The sequence below is a fragment of the Delphinus delphis genome, chromosome 13, assembly GCF_949987515.2.
Source record: "Delphinus delphis chromosome 13, mDelDel1.2, whole genome shotgun sequence".
NCBI lineage: Eukaryota > Metazoa > Chordata > Mammalia > Artiodactyla > Delphinidae > Delphinus > Delphinus delphis.
The window spans coordinates 42,731,159-42,756,571 of NC_082695.1; the positions used below are offsets into that span (position 1 = coordinate 42,731,159).

The window sequence follows — 25,413 nt, forward strand, 5'->3', positions numbered from 1 at the left end:
AATTGTTTTCTAACTAATGTGTTATATGTCCATGGATAATCTCACAACTGTAAGAAAAACGTTTTTCTCTCCTAGTGATAAATACTAAGTTCACTGCGTTTCACAGAACACAACACTGATCATTGGTAGCCTCTGCTCATCTCTCTAGTCCTCCTGTCTGGAAAGATTAACTTAATATGGAAAGCTGTGTGTGTGTGTGTGTGTGTGTGTGTGTGAATGTGAGTGAAATAAAAGGGAAATCCACTGTGCTGTATGGTTAGTTTCCAGATAATAAGTTTTGTCTTGCAAGTGATAGTTTTTAAATACTTTGAACTCTTAAATTTACTACAATTTAAAATCTGTATCCAGGAACATTGCTGTTAATACTGGAAATTTAGTTACAGCCTCAAGTTTGAACCCCTAGTAAAGCCATATCCCGGAGCCTATAAACGTATATGAAAGATGCTCTGAAAAATATTTCTTGGCCGGCATGGCATGGAATGGAGAGCTGGGGAGGACGGGATGGTAAGGAGGAAGGGTCCGGGAGGAGAGCTTTCCCTGAACACAGGCAAAGGTCAACCAGGCTCATGTAGGTGATGCCACTTTCTCCTTGTTCACATAATACCCAGAAGATGTGCTAATTGGTCGGCAGTTTTCCAGAGCTGCTACCTTGGCTTTCAGAGAGTGCTCTGGGGTATATTTACACAATCATAGAGAAAAAATTTCTTGAACACATAGTTTGTGCCCGGTACTGTGACTGAGCCCTCAGTGTCTGAGTGTGAACCATAGCCATACCCTAAGGGCTAAAAGTTGTCTTGTATTTTGATCTTTTCTGCCATTTGCTTTTTAAAAAAATGTTTGCATTTTCCAGCAAATCATTATTACCCATATACGCCAGTTTTGTTGTTAAGAATTAGTACAGGGCTGTTCTTTTCATTTTATGTTGGGTCACAGGCTTGCAAAGCTTTCTTTAGGACTGCAGTAATTAAAGGTCCATGGCTCAGATTTATAGAACCACTGGAATCTTGATATCTAGTCGAATTCGCTCACTTTTCAGAAGGTGAAATAGAGTCCCAGAGAGATTTGTTGATGAATGGAGAGAGTTGTGTTTTTAACTATATGTTATAACAGAATTGTTCTTCAACATTTTAGTTAGGGTTTTGTTATGATGTTTAAGTATCTGACACTGGGTGAATATAGAGATTGAAGATGATTTACTAAATCAAAAGGTTGCAGGGCATCTAATAGAAGAGAGCTTATCCCTCCTTAGTTTTTTCTTGCTTTTCTTCCATATGCATTAGCCACTTTTAGCTCCACCCCAGATGAGATCTTCTTATTTTCTACCTGAGCACGAATTGGCCCTGTTTGTTTCCCCAACATGCTAGGAGCTGTTAGGTTAACTGTTTCTTAAGCGACAATCATTAAATAAGTATCCACTGGACTTAAACTATGATTCATGAAAGGAAAACCGGACATGATTCCTGCCCTTGAGTTGAGATAAATACATGCAGAACAGTGAATAACATCACCTTTCAAATTATTATTATATGATGGCATAACAGAAGCAAGGTTGTATATTACAGACAGTAAATAAGGAGGACATATCTGCATTGATTCTATATCAGATCAGAGTCTGGTGATGTGTTAATCGAATGCTTGGCAATCCCTTTCTTGGTTTACCTATTCAGACTACTGCTATTGAGGAAATGAAGACAGAAAAGATGGGTGGCTTCATTTTACACTGATGCTTTGGAATAGAGAGCATGGGCTGGGTGGCATGCTGAAAATTATGGATGAAGAATTTTTAGGCAAGTTAAGATGGCTGCATTAGAGAATCCAAGAAATCCAAGCCAATATCTGTCATTATCTTTATAACATACGAGTGACTTGTTGGGGTGTGTGTCTCGTCATTGCAAACGCTGCCTACAAGGCAGTTCACGGACAGGATTAAGGAGGAGGTGCATGTGAGAAGCTAAGTTGCATTTGGAGAGAAGTACCAAGGTAAGGTTGTGAGGTTTACTGGTCACAATCCCAAATTTGGAATGAAAAAGATACCCTTTTGTTCAGTGTTCAAGTTGGGAGTTTGCCCTGCAAGAGACAATCTCAACTGCTGACTTTGCTTGAATGTACTTGGAAAGAGAAGGACTTAAACCAGCCATGAACAGGAGAAGAATGCCAGGTTTTCTGGAAACATCGCCAAAACCCAACAATTTCTCAGAATTTTCAGAGGCACCAGAGGAGTGTTTGCATTTCAATGGAAAAAGTTCTGAAAGCTCTGAAAACTATTCCCAGTTTTACTTTTTCATTGAAAGGCAAAAACCATTGCTGTGAATAAGACACAGAAGCATTTGCTAGGGCTTTGTTGAGAGTTAAAAAGGGGACCTCTGGGAAATTTTAATTGTTCAACCCTTCAACACAAAGCCAAGACAAAGAGGATTGAGTCATAATGACAAATAGAAAACAAAACTACTCTTAGCTTTATACAAAAGTACCCAATGTCTGGAGCCATTTTCCACTAGCCTGGCTTGGAAAGAAAGGCAGAACTTTCTAGGTTTAAAGAAATGTCCTAGCAACAACACTGCAATAACAGAATCATACTCCTCATAAGTACATACTCATCATAAATATTAATCTTCTCACACACTACAGGTACCTGGTTAGGTAGCTTGGAGATTATAGCATTTAAAAGAGGTAACTTTTGAGAAAAAGAATAATATTTCCAGTTGAGATACAGAAGGATTTTTAAATAGACTTATAGTAACAGTCAAAAGTAAACAAAATTATTTTATGTCTAATTATACCTCAACAAGCTTGAAGTTGGCACTGTCCACTAGAAATATAATGTCAGCCATATATAATTAAACATTTCTAGTAACTACAATAAAAAAAGTAAAAACCAACAGGTAAACTTAATTATAATACTGTATTTTATTTAATCCAATATATGTAACATACTATCACTGCAATAAGAAATCAGTATAAAAAATTAGTAATGACACACTTTACATTTTTTCTTACTAAGTGTTTAACTTTTTTAAGTATTGTACAATTACAGTCTCTTTCCATTTGGAAGCTAAATTTTCATTGGAAATACAGTTGACCCTTGAACAGCACAGGTTTGAACTGCCCAAGTCCACTTATACATGAAGGTTTTTCAATAAAAACATACAGTACTGCACGATCCTGGGTTGGTTGAATTCCCAGATGTGAAACCATGGATGTGGAGGTCTAGCTATGGTACTTGACCATCCATGGATTTGGGTGTCCACAGAGGGACCTGGAACCAATCCCCAGCAGATACTGAGGGAGGACTGTACTTGACTGGTGTTCAGATATCATCATATTTACATTCGAAAGAGTAGATTCACAAACATACTTTAAAAATTTCCAATAACTGAATTAACAGTTTTTATTTTAAACTAATTAAAATGAAATAAAATTGAAAAATCAATTTCTCAGCTTTACCAGCCCCATTTCAGGTACCCAGCAGCCAACATGTGGCTAAGTGGCTACTTATTGAATGATGCAGCTGTAAGAAGTTGCTAAATTTTAAAAAATTATTATGCTGTAATTTTGTTGTTTCGATTAGCTAACCTCATGAATTTTTTAAAGTGACTACTGATATTCTTTTTTTTTTTTTTTCCGGTATGCGGGCCTCTCACTGTTGTGGCCTCTCCCTTTGCGGAGCACAGGCTCCGGACGCGCAGGCTCAGCGGCCATGGTTCACGGGCCCAGCCGCTCCGCTGCATGTGGGATCTTCCTGGACCGGGGCACGAACCCGTGTCCCCTGCATCGGCAGGTGTACTCTCAACCACTGCGCCACCACAGAAGCCCCACTGATGTTCTTTTATGTAAAGATATTTGGGGCGGTAATACAAATGTTGTATGAGCTTTGACCTACCTTTTGCTCTAGAGGTCTGTTTCTCCATTTAAGATTAAGTATGCATATATTGCTAGAAATTTTCAGAACCCTGAGCAAACTTGGCCAGTGGGGCCCAGGGAGTCGCTTGGCAATGAGGTGCAGTGGGTGGAGAGGAAGATGAGGAGGTAAAGCAGGGTAGAAGGAGGGTGTTTTTCCACCAGGCTCAGAAATGTGAACAATATCTTTCAGGTAATATGACATCACCTCCTATTTTCTGATTATTAAAAAATGATTCTTTATTATAAAAAACTAACAGCATTCAGATAAGCCTGAAAAGACAATAAAGCCATCCATAATTCCACCACCCAGAGTTAACCCCTGGTAACAATGAACATACTTCTTTTTAGTTTTTTGATTTATTCAGACAATGATTGCTTTCTATAGGGGATTCTATAGTCCCTTTGGAGGTCCTATCCTGATGGCTAGTAGGGGGACTTTGCTCAATCATGAGTTATATCTCAGTCTTAAAAATACTTACTTTCTGTTTCAATATTCAACCTTTTCTGAGTTTCAGCCTCTATCAAGGCTAGTTTAAATAGTTTCATTCGGATGAGCAAGACTCTAGTTAAATGCTCAGTCTTCCAGATTTCTGCTCCTTTCCCTTCCCCTTTCCAAGGTCACAACTGAGTGTATGAAGCAAGTCCTTGTACCCATCTGGCAGTGACCCTGACCTCAGGGGCAGAGGGACTGTTTTGATTTACTCCTTACCAGTGACTGCAAGATGCCCCTGATTCATCTGGTTTCTTTTCTTTCTTTCTTTCTTTCTCTTTTTTTTAACCTTACCTTCATTTACTCCTTTTTCTCTAAAAAAATTGATTGAAGTATAGTTGATTTACAATGTTAATTTCTGCTGTACAGTGAAGTGACTCTTATTCATATATATATTCTTTTCTATTGTGGTTTATCACAGGATATTGAATATAGTTCCTTGTGCTATACAGTATCCATCACACACACACACACACACACACACACAACCTCAAGAGACAAAGAAGAAATTAAAACAAAAGTAACCTGCTAATTTCATTCAGGAAAGTCCTTGGTAAAGCAATATATATATAAAATCTCAACTTTTGATTACACATCTTTTGAATTTTCTGTGTGGCTAACTAGGAAGTACAAATAAAGTACTTCTAATTTATGCTGAAACACAATGGGTATTTTGAGGAAATGCACTTATGTAATTATTTGAGTTGTGAGCTGAATTAGCAATTTTTTTTCATGGAACACCATTTTTACTTGAAAGAACAACTGATAGACAAACTCTGAGTAGTCAGACTTGCATTTTTGGTGGACATTTTCTCAAAAATGAATGAAATGAGCCTGTCATTTCAAGGAAAACAACTGGAAGTATTTGTTGCCAAGAACAAAATTTGAGCTTTCAACCCAAAAGTAGAAGCTTAGAAAATATGTACCCACCACCATATGAAGTTGACAGCTTCCCAATACTTCAACATTTTTCTGATGAGATTTGTGATGATGGTGATTTTTGATATTGTATAATGAAGTCTATAAACATCAGGAAAATCTACATAACTCCGTGAACTAATATTCTCCAAATGATCCATGCATAATGTTTAAAAATCATGCATGGGTTAAAGATTCACTTGGAGTTCAAGATAAATGAATGAACTCTAATGTAGCAGGATGAATGTTCACTGATATAGTTTCAGATTCCAAGTTGTAACTAGCATTTAAGAAAGTATTAATTGTCGAGTTTTGGCATAGTATCAAAGAATACCCACAATTATCTGAAAAGGCTATTAAAATACTTCTTCTGCCAGGTACATATCTGTGTGAGGCTGGATGTGTTTTCCTATATTTTAACCCAAACAATAATCCCACAACAGATTGGAAACAGGAGAATCCAGCTGTCTTCCATTAAGCCAAACATTAAATAGATTTGCCCAAATATAAATAATGCCACTCTTCTTACTCATTCTTTTGAAGTTGGAAAAGGTTTTTTTCACAAAACTACGTAGTTGACTTAATGCGGTGGAGTTATTTTTATCTCAGGTGCATTAATAAATATTTTACAATTTTCTCAGTTTTAATTTCTAATATGGTATCTAAGCTTGGGTTACTATAACACATTATCAGAGGCTTGAACAATAGACATAGATTTCCCACAGTTCTAGAGTCTGGAAGTCCAAGATCAAGGTGGCAGTGTCTGGTGAGAACTCTCTTCCTGGTTTGCAGATGGCCATCTTCTTGCTGTATACTTACATGACAGAGAGAAAGTTCTCATGTCTTATTCCCTTTTTATAAGGGCGTTAATCTCATCATGAGAGCTCTACCCTCATAACCTAATCTAACCCTAATTACCTCTCAATGACTTTATTCCAAATGCCATCACATTGGAAATTAGGTCTTAGCATATGAATTTGGGGGGAACACAAGCATTCAGTCTATGGCATGTGGTAACTGTCAGTAGATATAACCCACATAAACAAATATATATCAGTAGTTAAAATAGAAATGATTAGGGTCCTCAATAATTTTAAAGAATTGTGAAAGGGTTCGAGTTCACAAAGTAGTTCGAGAACCACTGCTCTCTCTTTGACCCTGAGTTTTTGTTCATAGCGATGCAATTCTGTGATCTGGTCCTCAGTATGGTGTCTTATATTTAGAGCTTGGCTGGGAGCTAAAAGAACTTCTAAAAGTCAGTTCTTGTCTTGGTAAAGAGTAGATTGCAAGACTATTTCAAAAATTCTGCTTCAATAACCAAAAGCTGAATATTGCCTTTGTATTTCTCCTCCTCTTTGCATTTCTTCTTTCTGCGAGAACAGGTCTCATCCTACATGCCCAGCCCCAGCCCTGGAATGCGGACGGGTCCCAGACACAGAAATGCAAGGAAAAAGGATCGGACTCTATTTCAAAAACATTACCCCAGGGCTTCCCTGGTGGCGCAGTGGTTGAGAGTCCGCCTGCTGATGCAGGGGACACAGGTTCGTGCCCCGGTCTGGGAAGATCCCGCATGCCGCGGAGCGGCTGGGCCCGTGAGCCATGGCCGCTGAGTCTGCGCGTCCGGATCCTGTGCTCCGCAACGGGAGAGGCCACAGCAGTGAGAGGCCCGCGTACCGCAAAAAAAAACAAAAAAAAAACATTGCCCCAGAAATACACATTTGAAAACATACATACAGTATTTAACAAGTGAAACCCTACCGTACAGACTCATTTATGATTTGCCCCTCTCCTTTGTCATAAGCATATTTTCATTTCATGAATATTACTCAAAAGTGTGATTTGTGGAGCTTGCATAGTATTTTACTATAAGCCCAGTTCATTTGTTGTGTCTCCTGCCATCAGCAAGGTTTAGACAAGAGAATGGTGTTTACGTTCTAAGAAGGTAACTCTAATGACCATACTGAGAGACCCAGGGGAACCTGTCAGAAATCTATTGTCCTCACTTTCTCCCCAAGAGAGGAGTTATAAATTTAATCACACAGAACGTCTCCTACAAAACCAAAATTTCTAAGAGAATAAAAAAGAAGGCTCCCTTCTGGAACAGCTTTTTTCCAAAATCACAGTAGATATTCATCACCTCCCTCCTCAATTCCCCATTCTAAATTTCCTGATCCTCAGCCAGCACTGTTCCTTGTTTGGGTTACTTGTCTGGTGTCACCACCCAGATTGGCATCCTTCAGGGATGTGAGACATTTAGTTGCTTTTTGCCAGGAGGACTGTGATTGCTGCCATTGCTTATTTTCTGTTCTCCCTGGGTGTGAAAGCACTAAGAGACCTTCCAAGAGTCCACTGGGTTCTAGATTTCCTCCTTCCTGTCCCTATTGGGCAGTAGCATCTCTAGTTTCTTATGGAATCAGAGTCAAATCCCCTTGCCAGTAGAGTGACTCCTTTCTCTGCCTTCCCCCTGTGCCCCCCTCCTCCACCCCCAGTGGCAGAGGAGTCCAAAGTGTTCAGAAACTTAACGGGACTTTATAATTTCTCCTTGCTAAAAATTTCCTCTCCGGGAACCAGTAAATCAAACCCAGCGGTCTAAGTTTCCAGGGGGAAGCACAAATTCTGCAAGTCATTCGCTGTGAGTAATGAAGAGAGAAACAGCCTCGTATTCCAGGTATTGGAACACAGCTCTATCTCTCAGTATATATGTTGTATCCTGAAGGACGAGGACCCAACTTAGACAGGTGTATTTCTCAAGCCGGTGCTTTAGCTGAGTCTCTAACAGGCCATTCCATCTTTTGTTGACTATTTCTGGGGAAAGCAATACATGGTCAGTCTAGTGGATTCCATGGTTGTGTACCCACCGTCATACCTCATTTGCCAAAAACTGAACCTCTTGATTGGAGGCAGTGTTGGGTGGGACACCTGTTGGTAGATCAATCTTTCTGAGTGTCCTGACATGAAGGGCAAACCTACATTAGGAAGGTCTCTACCTAGAGACCCTTGCATGTCTACCTCTCAGGCTCCTCCTTCCATGGAAAGTGGTTGACCAAATATATTTTCTTATAGCTTTCTCATCTGCAGGAAATTACTTTTGCCACTGTCCTTAAGAACCACCCCGAGGGGCTATAATGGGGCTGCTGTCTATTTTTGTGAAAACAACATATCACATTAAGCCAGCTGTGAGCCAGGCCCAGGTTATTTCTTCCATCAGTTGGTCACCTTCAGACCACAGGTGTGAGTTGATGGACAGACATCGATGCAATAGAGGTAGGTGGCATGGGAATATAAGCTTAGGTGCCAACAACTATTTTCCAAAAGGAGAGTAGTCTTAAACTGCTGAAGGCATGGATCTGCTCCACAATCCAAGAGGCATGTGTTGCAGCTCTTCTGTTGGGACTTGCCAGAAATTCTCTATAGCATCTTTATCCATCTTAGGCACATCTGGTACTATCAGACATGCTGGGTCATGTTGCCAAGTGACAGAGCAACTTTCACCCTAGCCTGGGCTTCCTTCTGGGTCCTCTCTTGGTCTGAGCCGCCCCTGAACTGGCAGTCCCCTTGGTGTCTCCCAACATGGATCGGACCAGTATCCCCAAGTACAGTATTTGCTGCCTCTAAAATCCAAGGAGGTGCACCATGAACTCAGCCTCCTTCTTAGTGGTGGGAGATGCAAGGTACAACAACTTGTCATTTGCATAGAGGCAATGCCCCACACTCCCAAAGTGTTATACCTCCAAAACCTTTAATGATGTGGGAGACTCTTAAAATTTCAAGGGGTTTACCTCCCACTCTGTGGCACACATGTATCTTTCTAGGACATCTGGGGAACTTGCCATTTCCTGTTCTACAGGGCAAATTAACCTGATGTTATCAGTAGAGTGAGTCAATGTGATGATTTGCAGAATGTCAAGGTAATCAAGGTCTCTGGGGAGCATATTTCAACAAAAGGCAACAGAATTAACATAGCCTTGGAGCAAGAAGGTGAATATTCTCTCTTCTGTGTGAAGGTGATCTGTGTTTGATCTTTTCTACTGAAAGAGAAGAATGCTTTCCCTAGATCAAAATCCACAAAGCAGATGTCAGAGCCGGAGCTGATCTGATGCAGCAAAGACACCATGTCTGGCCAGCTATCCTTTGGTTTAGATTACAGTAGCCCTTGAATAGGGAGGTGATAGAGAGTATCGCCCTTGCATCTTTTAAGTCTTTGAGGACTTAAAATCTGAAAGTACTCCTGGGATGTGGCGTTTCTGATTTAGCATCTTGGCCAGGGGTGGAAGCAGTTTTAGGGGATTCCACTCATCTTTTCCTATCGTAATGGCCAGGACCACACAGCTAAGGGGACCAATGTGAGAATTATGCCACTTCTAAGTATATCTATCCCAATTACAAACTCAGAGACAGAGAAAACAAACACAGGGTAGGTCTGTGAACCCATTGGACTCACTGAAAAATAGATACAGGTTGAAATTCCATTTATCACTAGGTCTCCATAAGCCTCTACTCTAACTGGGGGATCGTGATGGTGTTTTGCGTCCTTAGGTATCAATGTTATTTCAGACCCTATATCTTACAGAACTGAAAAAGTCTGGGTATCTTCCCAAAGCGTAGTTATCATAACAAATGGTGGCAAGTTCCTCTTTGAAAAGACTGGGGGAATTCTTACCATGTCCTCTTGTCATAGTTTTGCAAGGCCCTTTCTCAAGGGGATAAGATCTTCATTTCAACCAAGGATCTCTGTCTGTAGACCAGCATAGGTCTGGAAACTGCACGAACATCCATGCTTTTTCACTGAAGCAGAGGATTTCACCATCTTCTCTCTCCTCTCAAGTGTTTTTATTACATAAATTGAGCAACATCGTGACCAGCTGGCCACCCATCTTGCCTCCAGATTCAAATGATCTATTAACCATTGCCACAGATCACTGCAGATCCAGCCCCCTGATTACCACCCCAGTCTTCTCACCCATTATGGGAACCACATCTACCTTGTCTCAGAAAGCCCAGTGTACACCTGGCTTCTACCATCCCCACACCATCATCCCCAGTCATGTTATAGTGTCCAGTTCTCTTACAGCATTATCAACTGTCAATCCTGCCCTACAGAAAAATTTGTTGAGCTTCTCAAAAATGAGCTTGTACTAGCTAGTGCATTCTGTATTGCCTTAGAGAAAGGAGTGTTTTTTGTGATCTGTCCTGGTTATTATGGTCCAGTGGTGAGTTCCACCGTTTTACACATTAAGTCCATTTTGACAATTTCCCATCCGGAGGCGTCTGATCCCTTCCTTGGTACTGTGCCCAAAGTTCTGGCATCTCCATTTATTTTCTGTAGGCCATAATCATACCCAACATTCAAGGAACCATACCAACCAACTATTAGGATTACCTCCAGGAATCTTTGCAAGAACAACATGGGTAGTTCCACCATGTCCATAAATTGTGCCCTTTCCAACTTTGTATTTCATCTTGTCCCCACCTGACCAACACCCTCAAATTTCACTCTCACATGTGTTCCTCTGATTCCTGCTGATTGATATTGGTGATGCATTCGGCATGCAAGCTATTTTATACCAGAATGTCCCCTGTTGGGCTGTGCTGATCTTAGTATCAGCCTGGAGGTAATGAGGGGGGTAATGGAAGATCTTGAGGAAAATAAGCATCATCTTATCCCTGCCTTCGGTGTGTTTTTGTGTGACCTTCATGGAAGGTGAGGTTGTTGTCAGGCAAGGGGAAGGGGGTTGCTGCTGCTCGGCTGGATGTTCAAGACTCTTCTATCTAAAGAACTCCCATCCCAGATCTTAGTGTTCAAATTAGCCCCCATCACAGTTTGGTCCTGGTCCTGATTTCGCAGTAGAATCTGCCCTGATGCTTCAGGAGTTGAAAGTCTTCTTCAAAGCTGTCATAGGCTCTCTGGCTTTGAAAGAATACCCTGAGTTGGCAGTAGTCCACCCTGAGCCTATATCGTCCTTCTGCAAGGTTTCAAATGCTGTTAGAAGAAGCCAGCCTACTCCACAGCCCTTATAAGTATCATGGTCCAGACACTGCATATTTCAATGACTCACCTTCCACCTTCCACTTGAACCTCATCTAACCACTCACTGACCACAGGTAAAAGCCTTAGTAACTGTGATGCCCCTGCTTGTTAGGGATTACCCAGTACACTGGACGAGCATTCTGAATACTCATGTCCACTTGGAACCTTGGAAGGTAACCGTATTGGGAAATAGGGTCTTTGCAGATGAAATCAGTTGTTAAGATGAAGTCATAGTGGATTAGGGTGAGCCCTAAATTCAGTGAGTGGTGTCCTTACAAGAAGGCCACCTGAAGAGACCCACAAGCACCCCGGGAAGAATGCCATTTGATGATGGAGGCCGAGATTGGAGGGATGAAGCTACAAGATGAGAAAAGCCAAGGTTTGCTGGCAATCACCAGAAGCTAAGAGAAAGACATGGGACAAATCCTCCCTCAGAGTCTCCATAAGGAGCCAACCAAGAAGAAAGCTTGATTTCAGACTTCTGTCCTCCTGAATTGTGAGAAGCTAAATCTCTGTTGTTTTAAGGCCCCCAGTTTTAGGTACTTTGTTACAGCAGCTGTAGGAAACTACTACACCCCGGTTCCCAAGAAGGCAGCATCTGAGGCAGAGGTCTTACATGCTCGTCCTGAATCAGTACAATCAGTACAACCCCAGGGAGCTGAAGTGAGGGTCAGTGGAGTGAATCAGGGATGGGAGGCTGGCCACTGTGAGGATGCAATGTCTAGCTGGCTGCCAGTAGAACCACTGGGGAAAAAGTCTCTGTACTGTCTGTTGAGGAAATAAAGGGAGAGTAATATGTCCACTTGGTCCCACTTCCCATTGATCAAAAGCTCTCCCCATCAGGTATTAACTCTCCTCTACCTACAGGTTGCATGTGCATTGGCACCAGATGCTCAGAAAGGCCCTAAGATGGGGAACAGTGTGCTTATCTGAGGAGATTGAGGCTCAGCCCAGTCAGGATGTAGAGGTAACAGAAAGAAAGGGGCTGAAGATAGCAGGTGTGACAGGTTTTTCTTATTTGTTTCTATGTTGTAGTTAGAAAGCCCGCTATTTTAAACGATTATCTTATTAAAAAGAATCAACACTTGAAAGTTCGAAATTCAATTCCACGTACATTTATTGAGCGAGACATGGTTTCTGCCCTCAGGTAACTTAGAATCTAACAGAAAAGTTAAGACACATTTTCATATTGTCATAATACAAGTCATAATGCCATAAGGGAAGGACGCAGTGCAATGCCAACATAGGGGTAGGTGTGCAAGATTCGTTCCTGCATTCATTTCTTCAACAAATATTTAGCGAGTGCCTTCTCTGGGGTTACAGGAATTCAGCGTACTGGGGGAGCCAGACACATACAGAAATAATGAGAATTCTATAAGTGCAAAGATAGAGATACACAAGGGTCTAATGGGATAATAACAGTAGTTATAATTCATTGAGCACTTATTAAACACTTTACACAAGTTTCCCACTGATTTCTCACAATAACCTTACAAGGTAGGCATTGCTATCCTCATTTTTGATATGAGAAAACTAGCACTCAGAGAAGTTAAATAAATTGGAGAAGTCCCAAAGTTTGAAAGTTGAAGACATGGGATTCAAACCCAATTCTTATGTATGACAAGCCCCAGCTCTTAACCACCATAGGATTTTGCTTCCCAGTAACACAGGAGCAGGGCATCTCATGTGAGCCAAAGCAGAGGCAAGGGATGCCTGTCCGAGCTGAGCTTAGGGATTAGGAGGCCTCGGAAGGTGAATGGAGGGTAGATGATACTCCAGCAGAGGGAACGGGATGAGCAAAGGCAGGGGGCAGGAAAGCACCCACGGTCCGGTGATCACGGCCATTCTAGGTCATTGGAGAGGAAGCAGGGAGGTAGGAACTGGCAGAAAATGTGGCTGGAGAAGAATTAGGATCATGGAGGACACTGCACGTGTGTTAGGAGACAAAACTGGATGACTGTCACTACTAAGGAGCTTTAAGTGGAGAAATGCCAGGCTTGGGTTTACATCTGAGAGTGAATATGGCAGTATGGAGGATGGCGTTGAGCACAAGGGTGGGAGGACGGTTAGAAAGTATTGCAGTGTTGCAGGCCAGACAGGGTGAGGGTTTGAACTAGGAAAGTAGCAGAATGGATGGGAGGAGAGGAGAAGCTTGAGGAAGATGTAGGTGGTGAAGTTAGGGGGCTTGCCTCTGGCTATGGGGGGTCAGCACAGGGAGAGGTCTGGCTTGAATCCTCGGCTCCTGTCATGGGAGACAGAGGAGATGAATGGTGATGGCATCAAATAAGGAAAAAACAGGTTTGGGGGTTAGGTAATGAGTTCAGCTTCCATCATGTGGAGCTGGGAGTGCCCATGGGCCATCTAGGAAGTTGGAAATCTGAGTCAAGATCCACTACAGACATGTGGGCTAGAGACAGGGATTTGGGAGCCATCAGTCTATGGGTGGAGTTACAGCAAGGGGAACGGAAGAGATTCCCCAGGCAGAGTGGGTGAAGCAGCTGAGTGAGGGATGGTGCGGGTGGGGAGGGAGGGATGGGGTTAGAATGGGGGGATGGGAGGCAGCATCATGTTGGAGGGGGCCTGTGAGGAGGCCATTTAAGAGAGAGAAACATGGACACTACAGGCAGTGCAAATAATAGGAACAAAATAGAGAGAAGAGCAAGGATATTTTCAGGGAATGTGATAGTTCAATTTGGCTGGATAATAATGGGTCTGATGCCATTATCAGGTAATACTGGATAAAAGTTAGATTGCTGAGGGTCTTAAAGCCAGGCAATGAGAAGCTGGGAGCAGAATGATGCTGTAGGAAGTTTATTTTCGAAGTGTGCAGAGTGGATTAAAGGGAAAAGTTATATGTACAAGGGAACATTATTCAGTTTTAAAAGGAGGGTAATTCTGACATGTCCCAGCATGGGTGAACCTTGAGGACATTTTGCTGAGTGAAAGAAACTAGTCACAAGAGATCAGAAACTGTATGATTCCACTTATATGGTGTACCTAGAGTAGTCAAATTCATAGAGATGCAAAGTAGAATGCGGTTACTGGGGCTGGAGGAAGGGAAGAGGGAGTTATTTAAATAATAATGGGTGTGACACTTCAGTTTTGAGGATGAAAAGAATTCTGGAGACGGATGGTGGTGATGGTTGCATAATGAATTAAGAATGGTTAAGATGGTAAATTTTAGGTTATGTGTAGTTAACCGCAATCAAAAATTTAAAAAGGAAAAAAGAGAAAAGGAAAGGGAAGAGTGGTGAGGGGTAGGGCGTTTTCCAGAGGCGATTTCTGATAGTCTAGGCGAATGCTAGTGTAGCTAGAATTTGGTAGGGAGCAGTAGAACTCATAGTGGAAACATTAAAAATGCTGTGATTGTATGTCAGAAGTGCTCAGATGTTGACAATATTATGTGGTTCCACCTCACAGAAAGGAAAGGAGAGACAAATTCTTCAATGAAGCCCAAGAAATGTACATTCTTATGATTTAAGTTAATTGCAAAATATTTCCTGGGGCACTTGCTTTCAAACTAATAACCCAAATAGCAAATATTTTCCATTTTCAATCATCTTCGTTCAATTTGAGAAAGGTTTTATATTTTTTATTGGAGAAACTCATCCTGTCTTCACTTGGTTTTTAGTGTGAAGTTGAGTTGCCAGAATTGCCCTCAGTACACATTTGTCTTTTGTGTTTCAAAAGGGGAAAGTTTCCATCTCCCCATTTCATCCTGAAAGATTTCAAAAAGCCTGGGCAGTGCCCAGCGCTGTCCCCATAACTCACTTCATTCCAGCTCTAGTTCTTGCAGTTGGCAGCCTCACATGCCAAGTTTCTGCTTCAGCACTGGTCAAAATCCCATGCCGGGCTTTGGTACCAACACCTGCTGACCCATCTCTCAGCTGAGAGCTTTTAACTTTTCAACAGAGCAATGGAATGAAAGGAGCAGGCTTACAATCGACCAGGATTTTTAAAAAATCACACACATATAAGTGGTGCTCAAATTTTGCTGTACGTAAGACTCATCCCAGCAGATTGTTAAAAAAAAATTCCCAAGTGGGTTTCAAGAGATTCTGATTCAGTGCATCCTGGGTGGGCTACAGAAATCTGTTTCTAACAAAAATTTGGTCCAGGTGGTCCATACATTATTTTTTTGAAGAACTGATAAACTAAATCAGGATTTATTTTTTCCTAAGGATAATTACAGTCACCCTAGTAATATTGTCATTTTAATTCGGTAATTACTCTAGCGTGCCAAGTACATTTCAATTCAAAATATTTCTGAAGAACATTTTTCTAAGCCTTGGATATATTTTGAGGAAATGAATGGATAAAATGAAGTACTGTATAGGTTACCACAGGATTTTTTTTGCTCTTTGGGGACAAAAGTTGTAGCTATTGATTTTCATGGCAGTGTTTCTGTTTTCTCCAGCTGTCCAAGCGTTGAAGTGGGAGAAAGAGAGTTTAAAGCACTGAGAAACAGAGCTGGTGGAAAGTCATCGGGAATGCTAACGTCACCCAGGATAATTGCAGGAAGGGGATGGAGAGGAGTATTATGAGCCAGATAGGGAAATCCTCAGAGAAATCTGGTAAACAGTCAATTTTCAGAGTTGAGGAAGAGTAGGTACCCCTTCAAAACAGGAGTTTTTGCAGGAAGGTTATCGAATAAGAGTCTGGATACATCAATGTGAACCAGTTTTCGTCCCTAGATGCCAAGGTTCTGAGGGCATGAGAGAATGACTCATCTCTGCTGAAGGGGATGGGAAGGACGGTTATTTCCAGGGGTACCCAGTGGCTAAGACAGAAGGATGCCAAAGAAAGGTATTGGATTTCTCCCAACATCTCTTTTGTTGGTCAAAAGAGATTTCTTTAAACGATGAAATATTGTTTGGCCATCACACTGGATAGAAGACCAAAGGACAAGCAGCATTTCGAGTGAGGATAAGGAAACACAAAACGTGATGACCTCAGGGATTGCACAATACAAATACAGACAAAGAAAATATTCAGAAATCGCTTTTCCTTTGGAAGCTTGTTGGATGGAAGAACATACTCTTCAGAGCAGGTGTTGAAAAGTGGGACACTTAGGAGTCAGCCAGGTAAGGTAAATGAGTGATGATGGCTAGGTGGAGAGCATGAACAAGAGAGATCTCTGGCCTCATCTGAAGGGGCTGACCTTGATTCTGCATGTTTTCAGGCAGACAGGTAGGACGCAGGGTAACAGAAATTCCCTATCACTGACCAAAGAGTCCCAATTTAAAATGTTGCCAACTAATCCAAATAGTAAATAAAATGCGTTGTAGGTCAAACCAAACGTATCTGTGGCCAGATCTGGCCTGTAGGTGGCTAGTGTGGTCTTAGCTTTGGAGCCAGAGAGACCTTGGTGGGAAGCTGGCTTTGGAGCTAGTCATTAAACCTCTCTGATCCTCAGTTTTCTTATTTATAGAATGATGGGTGGAATAATATGTAACTTCCATATTTTGGGGAATGTATGAAACATACTGTTCATGTCAAGTGAATGTATGTATTTTTCCAGTGTCTGCTACCCAGTAGGTGCTCAGTAAATGGCTCTTATATTGACCAGAATTATGCATTTTTTCAACATTTCCTCTGAAAACTTCATAAACAAATATGTCACCTTAGAAATGTATCAATACAAGATTGCTGTGTCCACAGCTATCCTTTAGGTTAAGGTGTGACTGTTAGTATAGAAAAGGCATGTGGCTTGGGTTCACTTCCCCCAGTTGCCCTGCTCTGGAACCTCCTCTTTAGATCCACTGGGCCTATAGATGCCTGAAAGTCATAGGCAGAAATATGCACATTATACACTAAGAGAAACAGTAGGGGAACCTTTACACAACATCACAAAAACATTTATTAAAGGAATTCTTTCCATGCAATGCTTTGCTAGAAACTGTGCAAAGTGAAATAAACAACACTCTTGGAAGACCTAAGACACATTCCAATGACAACAGAGATTTTGTATGCATATAAAGAGGGATATAGCAAATGAACAAATAAATTAATGAAGAAAAAAAAAAAGTAAGGGAAGGAATGTCTGCATTCATTGGCAGGAGAAGAAGAATCGGATGAATGTCGTATCAGGAGGAGATCATTCTGCCTTTTTCCATTGATGAGAGCGCTCATGAAGAAATAAGATTTGAAAATTGGCTAGTCTAAAAAGACTTCTTGGTGAGTTAACATGAAATGAATGTCCAGAGAGAAAGTATTTCAATACAAGAGGCTTAGAGCAGAGGCTTAGAGATGAGAAAAAATGATCGCTTAAGTGGATTTGAAGAAATTCACCTGGAAGAATAAGATCCTGGTGAAAAACCAAGACGGGAGGGACTAGGCAATCCTGAGAATTAAATGATGCAGGGCAGTACTCTTTTGTTGGACTCAGAGTTGGCCTTCCTCAGGTAGAGCGTCCGCAGGCCTAGGAAAAGTCTGCCGCCTTCTAGCTGAGCACTTATTTAATCTGACTTTTTCATGGTGGTTTTCAGTTGGTTTAAGTCAAGCTGCTCCTCTATTCTTTTCTACAGTCTTCCTGAGTTAGTTAAGGGTTATCTAACTACTAAACTAGTACTGGGGGTGGGAACTCAGGAAAAAGATACGAGCACAATTGCTTAGTTTCTAGCAGTAGTCATGGAGCTTTCCCTTCGGCTGACTTGCTGAGTCATGAGTATCTACAATGGCCATCAAGTGCTGATGTGTGGAAAACAGGCCGAACTCCCTTCCTCTTGAACTATATCCCCGGTGACCTTGCCCACTGCTGTATCTGTCTGGACTTTCTTGTCAAAATGACATTGTGTTTCTGTTAGACTAAATTTGTTCCAAGGACTTTTTTTCTCTTTTTGAAAACTTTGTGTCTCATGATCAACTAGGAAAACAAAAAAAGGAGGAGGGAGAGGAAGTGTAATTTTTTATCAAATCTTTGAATTTGTCAATTTAACTCAACAGGAATAAAGAAATAAGCTGATTTGAAATGTCAAAAAAGTTTTCAGCTGCCAATATATATTTCTTTCCTTTGGTTGTTCTGAATATAGGTAAGAGAAACCAAAAGTAAGTAGTTAAGTTTATACTATTCTAAGAAGAGTGTTTGAGGCTTTCCTGGTGGTTCAGTGGTTAAGAATCAGCCTGCCAGTGCAGGGGACACGGGTTCGAACCCTGGTCCGGGAAGATCCCACATGCCGCGGAGCAACTAAGCCCGTGCACCACAACTACTGAGCCCACATGCCACAACTACTGAAGCCTGAGTGCCTAGAGCCTGTGCTCCACGGCAAGAGAAGCCATGACAATGAGAAGCCCGCGCACTGCAATGAAGAGTAACCCCTGCTTGCCACAACTAAAGAAAACCCGTGCACAGCAACGAAGACCCAACACAACCAAAAATAAAAACAAATAAATTTTTTTTTAAAAAGAAGAAGAGTGTTTGGTAGTGGTATTTGCTGCTTGGGTTCATTCTGCCTCCCCACGTAATTACCAGCTATGCCTCTTTAGCTGGTAATTTAACTAAAGCACACCCTGCTTTAGTTTCCTTTATTATACATGGGAAATGGGGGTGCATATAACAACCCCTAACTTAGATTGACTATGGAGATTAAATAAATTAATGCATGAAAAGCACTTAAGTACTGAATAGCTGTTAGCTATGATTATGAATATTACTATAATGATTATGATTAAGATTGAGACGGTGTGACCCTAATGGTAGAACTAAATTATGTTAGCCCTGGTCTAAGGTCCTCAGGTGGTTGAGCTACTATGAAACACCTTGGTCAACCATTCTTCAAATATCAGGACACACGGGGGATGTCAGCCAGGGGCAAAGTTTCTGCTTCACCATATTCCACAAAGGCCTAGAGTTTTAAAGGTGCCCCAAGGGGCCAAATGAGAATTCAGAGTAGGGAGATGTTTATTGCAGCCCCAGCTTAGTAATTCCAACTTATACTAATTCAGCAAGTGATGTTTTCAAAGAGAGCTTTAATATTCAAAAATTCTCTGTATCTGCTTATATATTCCCTTCAGCTAAGCACTAATATACAGTGTTTAGGAGATAACACCTTTCTGAAGAGTAATTATTCATGAAAAAAGTGTAATTAACAGGCTTTTTTCCTCTTTGTCATCATAAATGGTGTCCAAGTAGTTCTTGAATTGCTAGATAATATTTATAGACCTTGAAGTTAGAGAATTTAGCGAGTGGCCCCATGTTCCCATGGACAATGGATATTTCCAAATACATGAGAAAATCAGAAAGTTGGGTGTCCCGTGCAAAAACGTCTCTGTTGAAGTTTACGGCAGTTTCTGGACGCAATCACTTCAATAATGCATACCCATGGGTAGTTTACCAGGTTAAGTAACTGTGGTTTTGGGCTTAATTGCCAACTTGTTACCCTAATAGTAATTCCAGACAGGAGAATAACAGAGTGAAGGGGCCTGTGCTACTGCTGTCTATAAAAATAAATAAGATCCTTAGGGTTTAATTAGAGGACTAACAATTATACCTAAAGCATGCTAATGTTAAAATGGGAACACTGGACATCTGGAAGATGAGTCCAGATTTGGTCACTTGCCTTTAGGAAACTAAATCCAGGAAATGGTGAGTGTCCAATGGAACAGTGATGCTCACACTTGGCATTTACACTCAGGCAAAAGTGACAAAGGCGAACGTGAGCTGGTCTAAGAAATAGAGTAATTCAGGGGAGATAAATGGGAAATGTATTTGAAATCCCAAGGAATCCAGGATGATGATGGCTTCTTTGGTCCTAATGTGAAAAGACATCATTTAAAAGGGAGAGCAGGTACATTAAAAATGTTCTTCCTACCTAAAAACACATATGGCCCCTGGAAATCAACCACACAGGATGCCAGCTGGCATGAGAGTCCACTGAGGAAAAGAATGACGGAAGGGCTAACTATGGTTACATAGGGTCTGAGGAAAGAGTCGGGAAAGGAGTTTTTACAGTGTAAGATATAGAACGGCTTTGATAGAGAGCACTGTGTATCGTTGACTTCCTCTCACCCTTCTTCTCTACCACCGATGCCAATCATATATATACATATATATGATTGTTTATATATATAGATATACTCCATCCTCTTAAGTGCATTAGAAATGTTAATAAGAGAGGACGCTCATTTCCATTTTTTCCCCCAAAGTTATGAAAAGAAAGGTTTTTTGTTTGTTCTTTATATGGTTTTAGGAATAGCTTTGATAAAACTTCCCCTATCCTTTAGAGCAGATCCCATCTAAAACTAGTTTTGTGTAGTTTCGGAATAAAACGTCAGGCTGCTGGGCATATTTTCTATTCTTTCTCTCTCTTTCTCCATAAAAAGATAAGTTCAATGTCTCTAACTGACTAGGAATCCACTCTACACGGTATAGCAAAATTTAAATTATACAATTTAGATTACTCTAGAGTGAAACTACTTAAAAACGGAGAGCACAGCTTAAGTGTATGGTTTAGAGGCAAGAGTGAATAGAGTGGAAAAGTAGTAAAAGTTTGGTTTAGAAGCGTTAATACTTATGATCTGGCGGCCTGCTCCAGTTCCCCTCTCCTCAGGAGACAGATGGGATGCGGCAGGCGGGTGTAAAGAATGAAGCGATTCATGAAAACTCAGCCATGAAATGGGAAGTCAAAATGAAATAAGCACAGTTGTAACTATCTTGGTCTATTAATATTCATATATTAATACCTACTTTTCTTTGAGAGGCATTACTGAATATTTACTGACAAGAAAAAATGATAGGACTTCCCTGGTGGCACAGTGGTTGAGAATCCAACTGCCAATGCAGGGGACACGGGTTTGATCCCTGGTCCAGGACGATCCCACATGCCGTGGAGCAACTAAGCCCGTGTGCCGCAGCTACTGAGCCCACACACTCTAGTGCCTGCAGGCCACAACTTCTGAGCCCACGTGCTGCAACTACTGAAGCCCGTGCGCCTAGAGCCCGTGCTCCGCAACAAGAGAGGCCACCGCAATGAGAAGCCCGCGCACCGCAACGAAGAGTAGGCCCCGCTCGCCGCAACTGGAGAAAGCCCACATGCAGCCACGAAGACCCAACACAGCCAAAAAAACAAAACAAAACAAAACACAAAAAACCGTTTGAGAAGAGGAACATATTCAAGAAATGTGTTTAAACAGGGTTTGAATGTGTGGTTTGCTTAACTCAGAGTAACCGTCGACCAATTAAAATAGATTTCCCATCCAGACGCGTCTACAGGTTTAGAGCTCCTTGGAAAAAATTTCCAGAATGCATTACAACTTTCCATAGGGGTGACACATGGTCCTATTTTCTAAAGACTCTGATTGACTGCTCGAATACAATAGTATTTGATTCTGTTAGTATAGAATATTTTAAACTTGAAAAGAAAATACCTTATTTTGTTTATGCATAAGCCTATTAAAAAAAGTTTCTAGGGGCTCTATGTTTATTCTCTAGAACATAACCTACCTTTGAAGTGGTTTATTCGTTTTTAAAAAGTCATTCTCAAGCTGAATAATTAGACAAAAGCTATTCTTAGAGTACATTCCACATATAAAGCTATGCACATGGTGCTTTGATTCAAATAATATTCTTATAAAACTTTGTTATTATTTGAGGTCTATATTCAGAGTGGCAACTTTTGTTTTTGATGATTATTCCATCCTGAAACAATTTCCCCCCTGCCCAATTAAACCAGAATGAGGAGCACATTTATATCTGATGAGGCTTAAATTTCTCAGTCGCCTGCTTCAAAAGTGAAGACCTTTAGTGGTTACGTTCATTTTGTCTCTGCAAAAAGGGCTCAGAAGGAAACAGAATCAATTCCCTTAAGTTTTTTCTGGAAGAGGAAGGTTACTTTTGTTGCTTTGATCTTCGCATGCTGTGCATTTTTTATTGGCTGTTGAATATAAAAAGCCATAGCTTCATCTGGTTTTTCTGCTCTATTCTCATCTTGTAAATCACATAATGCCTTCCAATCTAAAGTAAAATGTTCAGGTCCAAAACACCATTTCAAAATGGATTTATCATTACAGTTGATGGAAAGCTTTCCAGGGCTGTAAGAAGACTAGGCAACAGTTGATTCATATGCCACAGACTGCTAAAAATACCTCCATGCACTTTAGACAACAGATCCCAGGATGGAGACATACGCTCATGCCATTTTAGATCGCTTTTCCTGCCCTTGCAAAAGGCAGTTGTACCTAATGTAGCAGCTGGCTAGGTTATTGCTTCTATAATATAATCCATAATGCAAAAGCAGCTCTTTTCCAAACATTTTAGAGCAACTGAAGTTGTTTACATGTCTCTGTGGTAATTTTCCTATAACTTTGTGCCAATTGGTTTCATACTCTTTGGTAAAAAACCTTCATTAAACCAAGACAACTGCACTTAGTTAAATTTTTCTCATAGAGAGAATTATAGGAAAATTACAGCTAGCTGATTTGAGGCCATCATCATGAAGTACATCCAGGGTTTTAGAAAATGAACGCACACTACAAAAATGGAGTTGTATAATTAAACATCAAATAATCCAAGTAATAAAAGTCATAGATTAATTGTCTCTCAGTTCTAGTCAGATCCTTTAAATACTGTCTCACCACCTGAGCATTGGTTCTTTTATCAGAAGAGTGCCTATCCTTAAAGTTGGGAAATTTCAGCCTTTTTGGAGCCCCAATCAGCTGTAAAAAGTAATTGGCATCTTCTTCCAAAGTTTCAAATTTTCCTACAAAATCATAGTGGATCAAACATGGGTAGCAGAGTTTGCTAATCTTTTCCCAGTGAATGTCCATTCCTACTGGACGGTGGGAATCCAGCAAATAGTGGATGAACTCTTTGAATTTGACGCCAGATCCATTATTTAATTCTTCTTCACAGGCATTCGGCCGATATTTCTTTATAATTGCCTTTCCAAATACCGGATGGTAATAACTATTGGGGTGTTCAAATTTGTCCCTAAATGCAGACACTAACCTTTCCATGGGATCACGAACAAACACAGCTTTGGTGTAGGTATTTAAACGAGCATAAATCCCTTTTAAGTCAAAGCTGTCGAGCTTTTTCAAATGCTTCCCGTAGTGAACAGCATCATGGGAGATGTTGTACGCAGAGGGGGCCAATCCGTTGAGTACCATCAGAATTCTCTTCCAGTTGGAACAGCCAGCCTTTGGTACTTCGCAGTATAAAATTTTGTGTTTATCTTCTACATAGATCCTGGAGACCATGTGAAAAAGATGGGATTGAGGACGACTCACCCCACCGTACTTCTTGCAGAATTCCTGAAGGAAAGACCTGCGTTTTTCTTGAGTTGCATCAATTCTCCTCCATTTGCTATCTGTGACTAAGCTTTTGTTTAAAGGGCGAATGTCCACTGGCCAATTCATTTCGCTGAACTTCCTGAAAAGGGTCTTAGTCCCTTGATGTTTTTCAATCAACTGAATTGTTGGTGACCCTGTGATCCTACTCAAAACTTGAGCCTCTCCTTGGGAGTGGTTGTTCTCTGTGAAGACCCTGATCGGCCTCTCAGAGTTGAGTAGATTTTCCTCTTTATTCTTGGGATCCTCGGACATGTGGGACTTGGGGTTCTGTTAAAATAGAGAAGGGGAAATGTTGAAAGCACATTCACAAATGTGGGTATTTGATAAGGAACTTAAAATATTTATTTTAAAATGCTATCAAGGGGCACACGTTTCGTGTAAGCCGCCAGAACAATTTAGCAAAGCATGTGGAATATACATTTTGTAATAAGCTTCTTCATAGAAAACGGAACGATGAAAGTGGTATCCATGCATCACTTTGAACCAAAGCTTCACATTTTATAGTATATATATTTGGGCTACTATGATATTCATTTAATGTCCATGTGCTGCATTACATTAATACTCTCATACTAAACTATCTGAATATTATTGGGATAAAACTACTAGTTATTGATTTGAATCTATGATCATAGTAAGTTTGTTATTGTTTTTGTACTGTGCATCTGTGGGTATCAATTATATAATCTTACAAAACGCAAAAAAAAAAAAAGAAAAAAGGTATACACAAGAAAGAAAGGAAAAAGGCCCTGAATTTCCTATCTAAGCTCTGCCTGTAATGCAATAAAATATAACTCCATCATTTTGTAGGTCAACGATTCTTGAGCTATTAAGGAGTGTGTTACCTTCAAGCATTGATTTAATGCATGTGAATGTAGATACAAAATGTAGCTGTATTTGGATTGAAATTTTTGTTGTTTTGGGGGACATTCTGTAATGCACAGAACAGTTCAAAGTAATAAATTACAACTTAAAATTGTAGCAAGGCCAATTATAAAATTCTGGTGACCACTTCAGTTTTCCAAGCACTTGCAAAAAGTGATATATATTATTTTCCCTTGGAAAATGTTTTATTTTTCTAAATTCATTTCTCACAATAATTTCATAACTATAATCATGTTATCATACAATTTCATTCATGTATGAGCCCTTCCCTCTTTCCCAAGTGAAGAAAGACTAGGGAAACCGAAAGTCTACTTGATGTCCTGCTGCATAAAATTGTATCAAAAGTGGAATGAGAATTTACTTCTCTTGTCAGTGGGATGAATCAACCCATTTACTGTCTGCTCTTCATCTGACTATATCCTTCCTACAACTCTTGGAAGTGACTGGATAAAGGAAGACATGGGAGATGGGGTTTACAAGGTGGCATCCTCTGATAGTGACAAAACTTGTAAGAACCTTGACTTTTACTCTGGATAAACTACAGAGGCTTTGGAGTGTTCTGAGCAGTGAAGTAATATGATCTCACTTAGACTAGAAAGAGATGGTTGAGAAGACTGGACTGAGGCTATACATGTAGGGTTGTCAGCATGGTATTGGAAAAATGAATGAATAAATGATGTTCTGGGGGAGTAAAGCATAGGGCCACCAGCCTAGGTGTGGAGGGAGTGCTGGGGAACGTTTCCTAGAGGAGATGTGTATATATAGAGAGACAGAGGTAGATAGCTATAGATATAGACCTATTTACTATTATGTTCTCAGGGTCAAGAACGGTCTGTAGTCTCTAGTTGTTGCTCTCAAATATTTGTTACATGAAGGAATGAATGTATCCGTCAAATTAGGTCTT

General features: G+C 40.6%; 2 protein-coding genes across 3 annotated transcripts in view; both read right to left on the reverse strand.

The window, feature by feature from the left end:
• The window catches only part of AQP4 (aquaporin 4), a 68,485-nt gene that overhangs the window by 27,419 nt on the left and 15,653 nt on the right, over window positions 1-25,413 (reverse strand). The window lies entirely within an intron of this gene.
• CHST9 (carbohydrate sulfotransferase 9) overlaps window positions 21,181-25,413 on the reverse strand; it is a 235,284-nt gene continuing 231,051 nt past the window's right edge. The window contains exon 5 of the mRNA XM_060028831.1: window positions 21,181-23,891. Within this exon, the coding sequence (XP_059884814.1) occupies window positions 22,803-23,891 (1,089 nt within the window). The 3' untranslated portion in view covers window positions 21,181-22,802. The remainder of the gene's footprint in view (window positions 23,892-25,413) is intronic.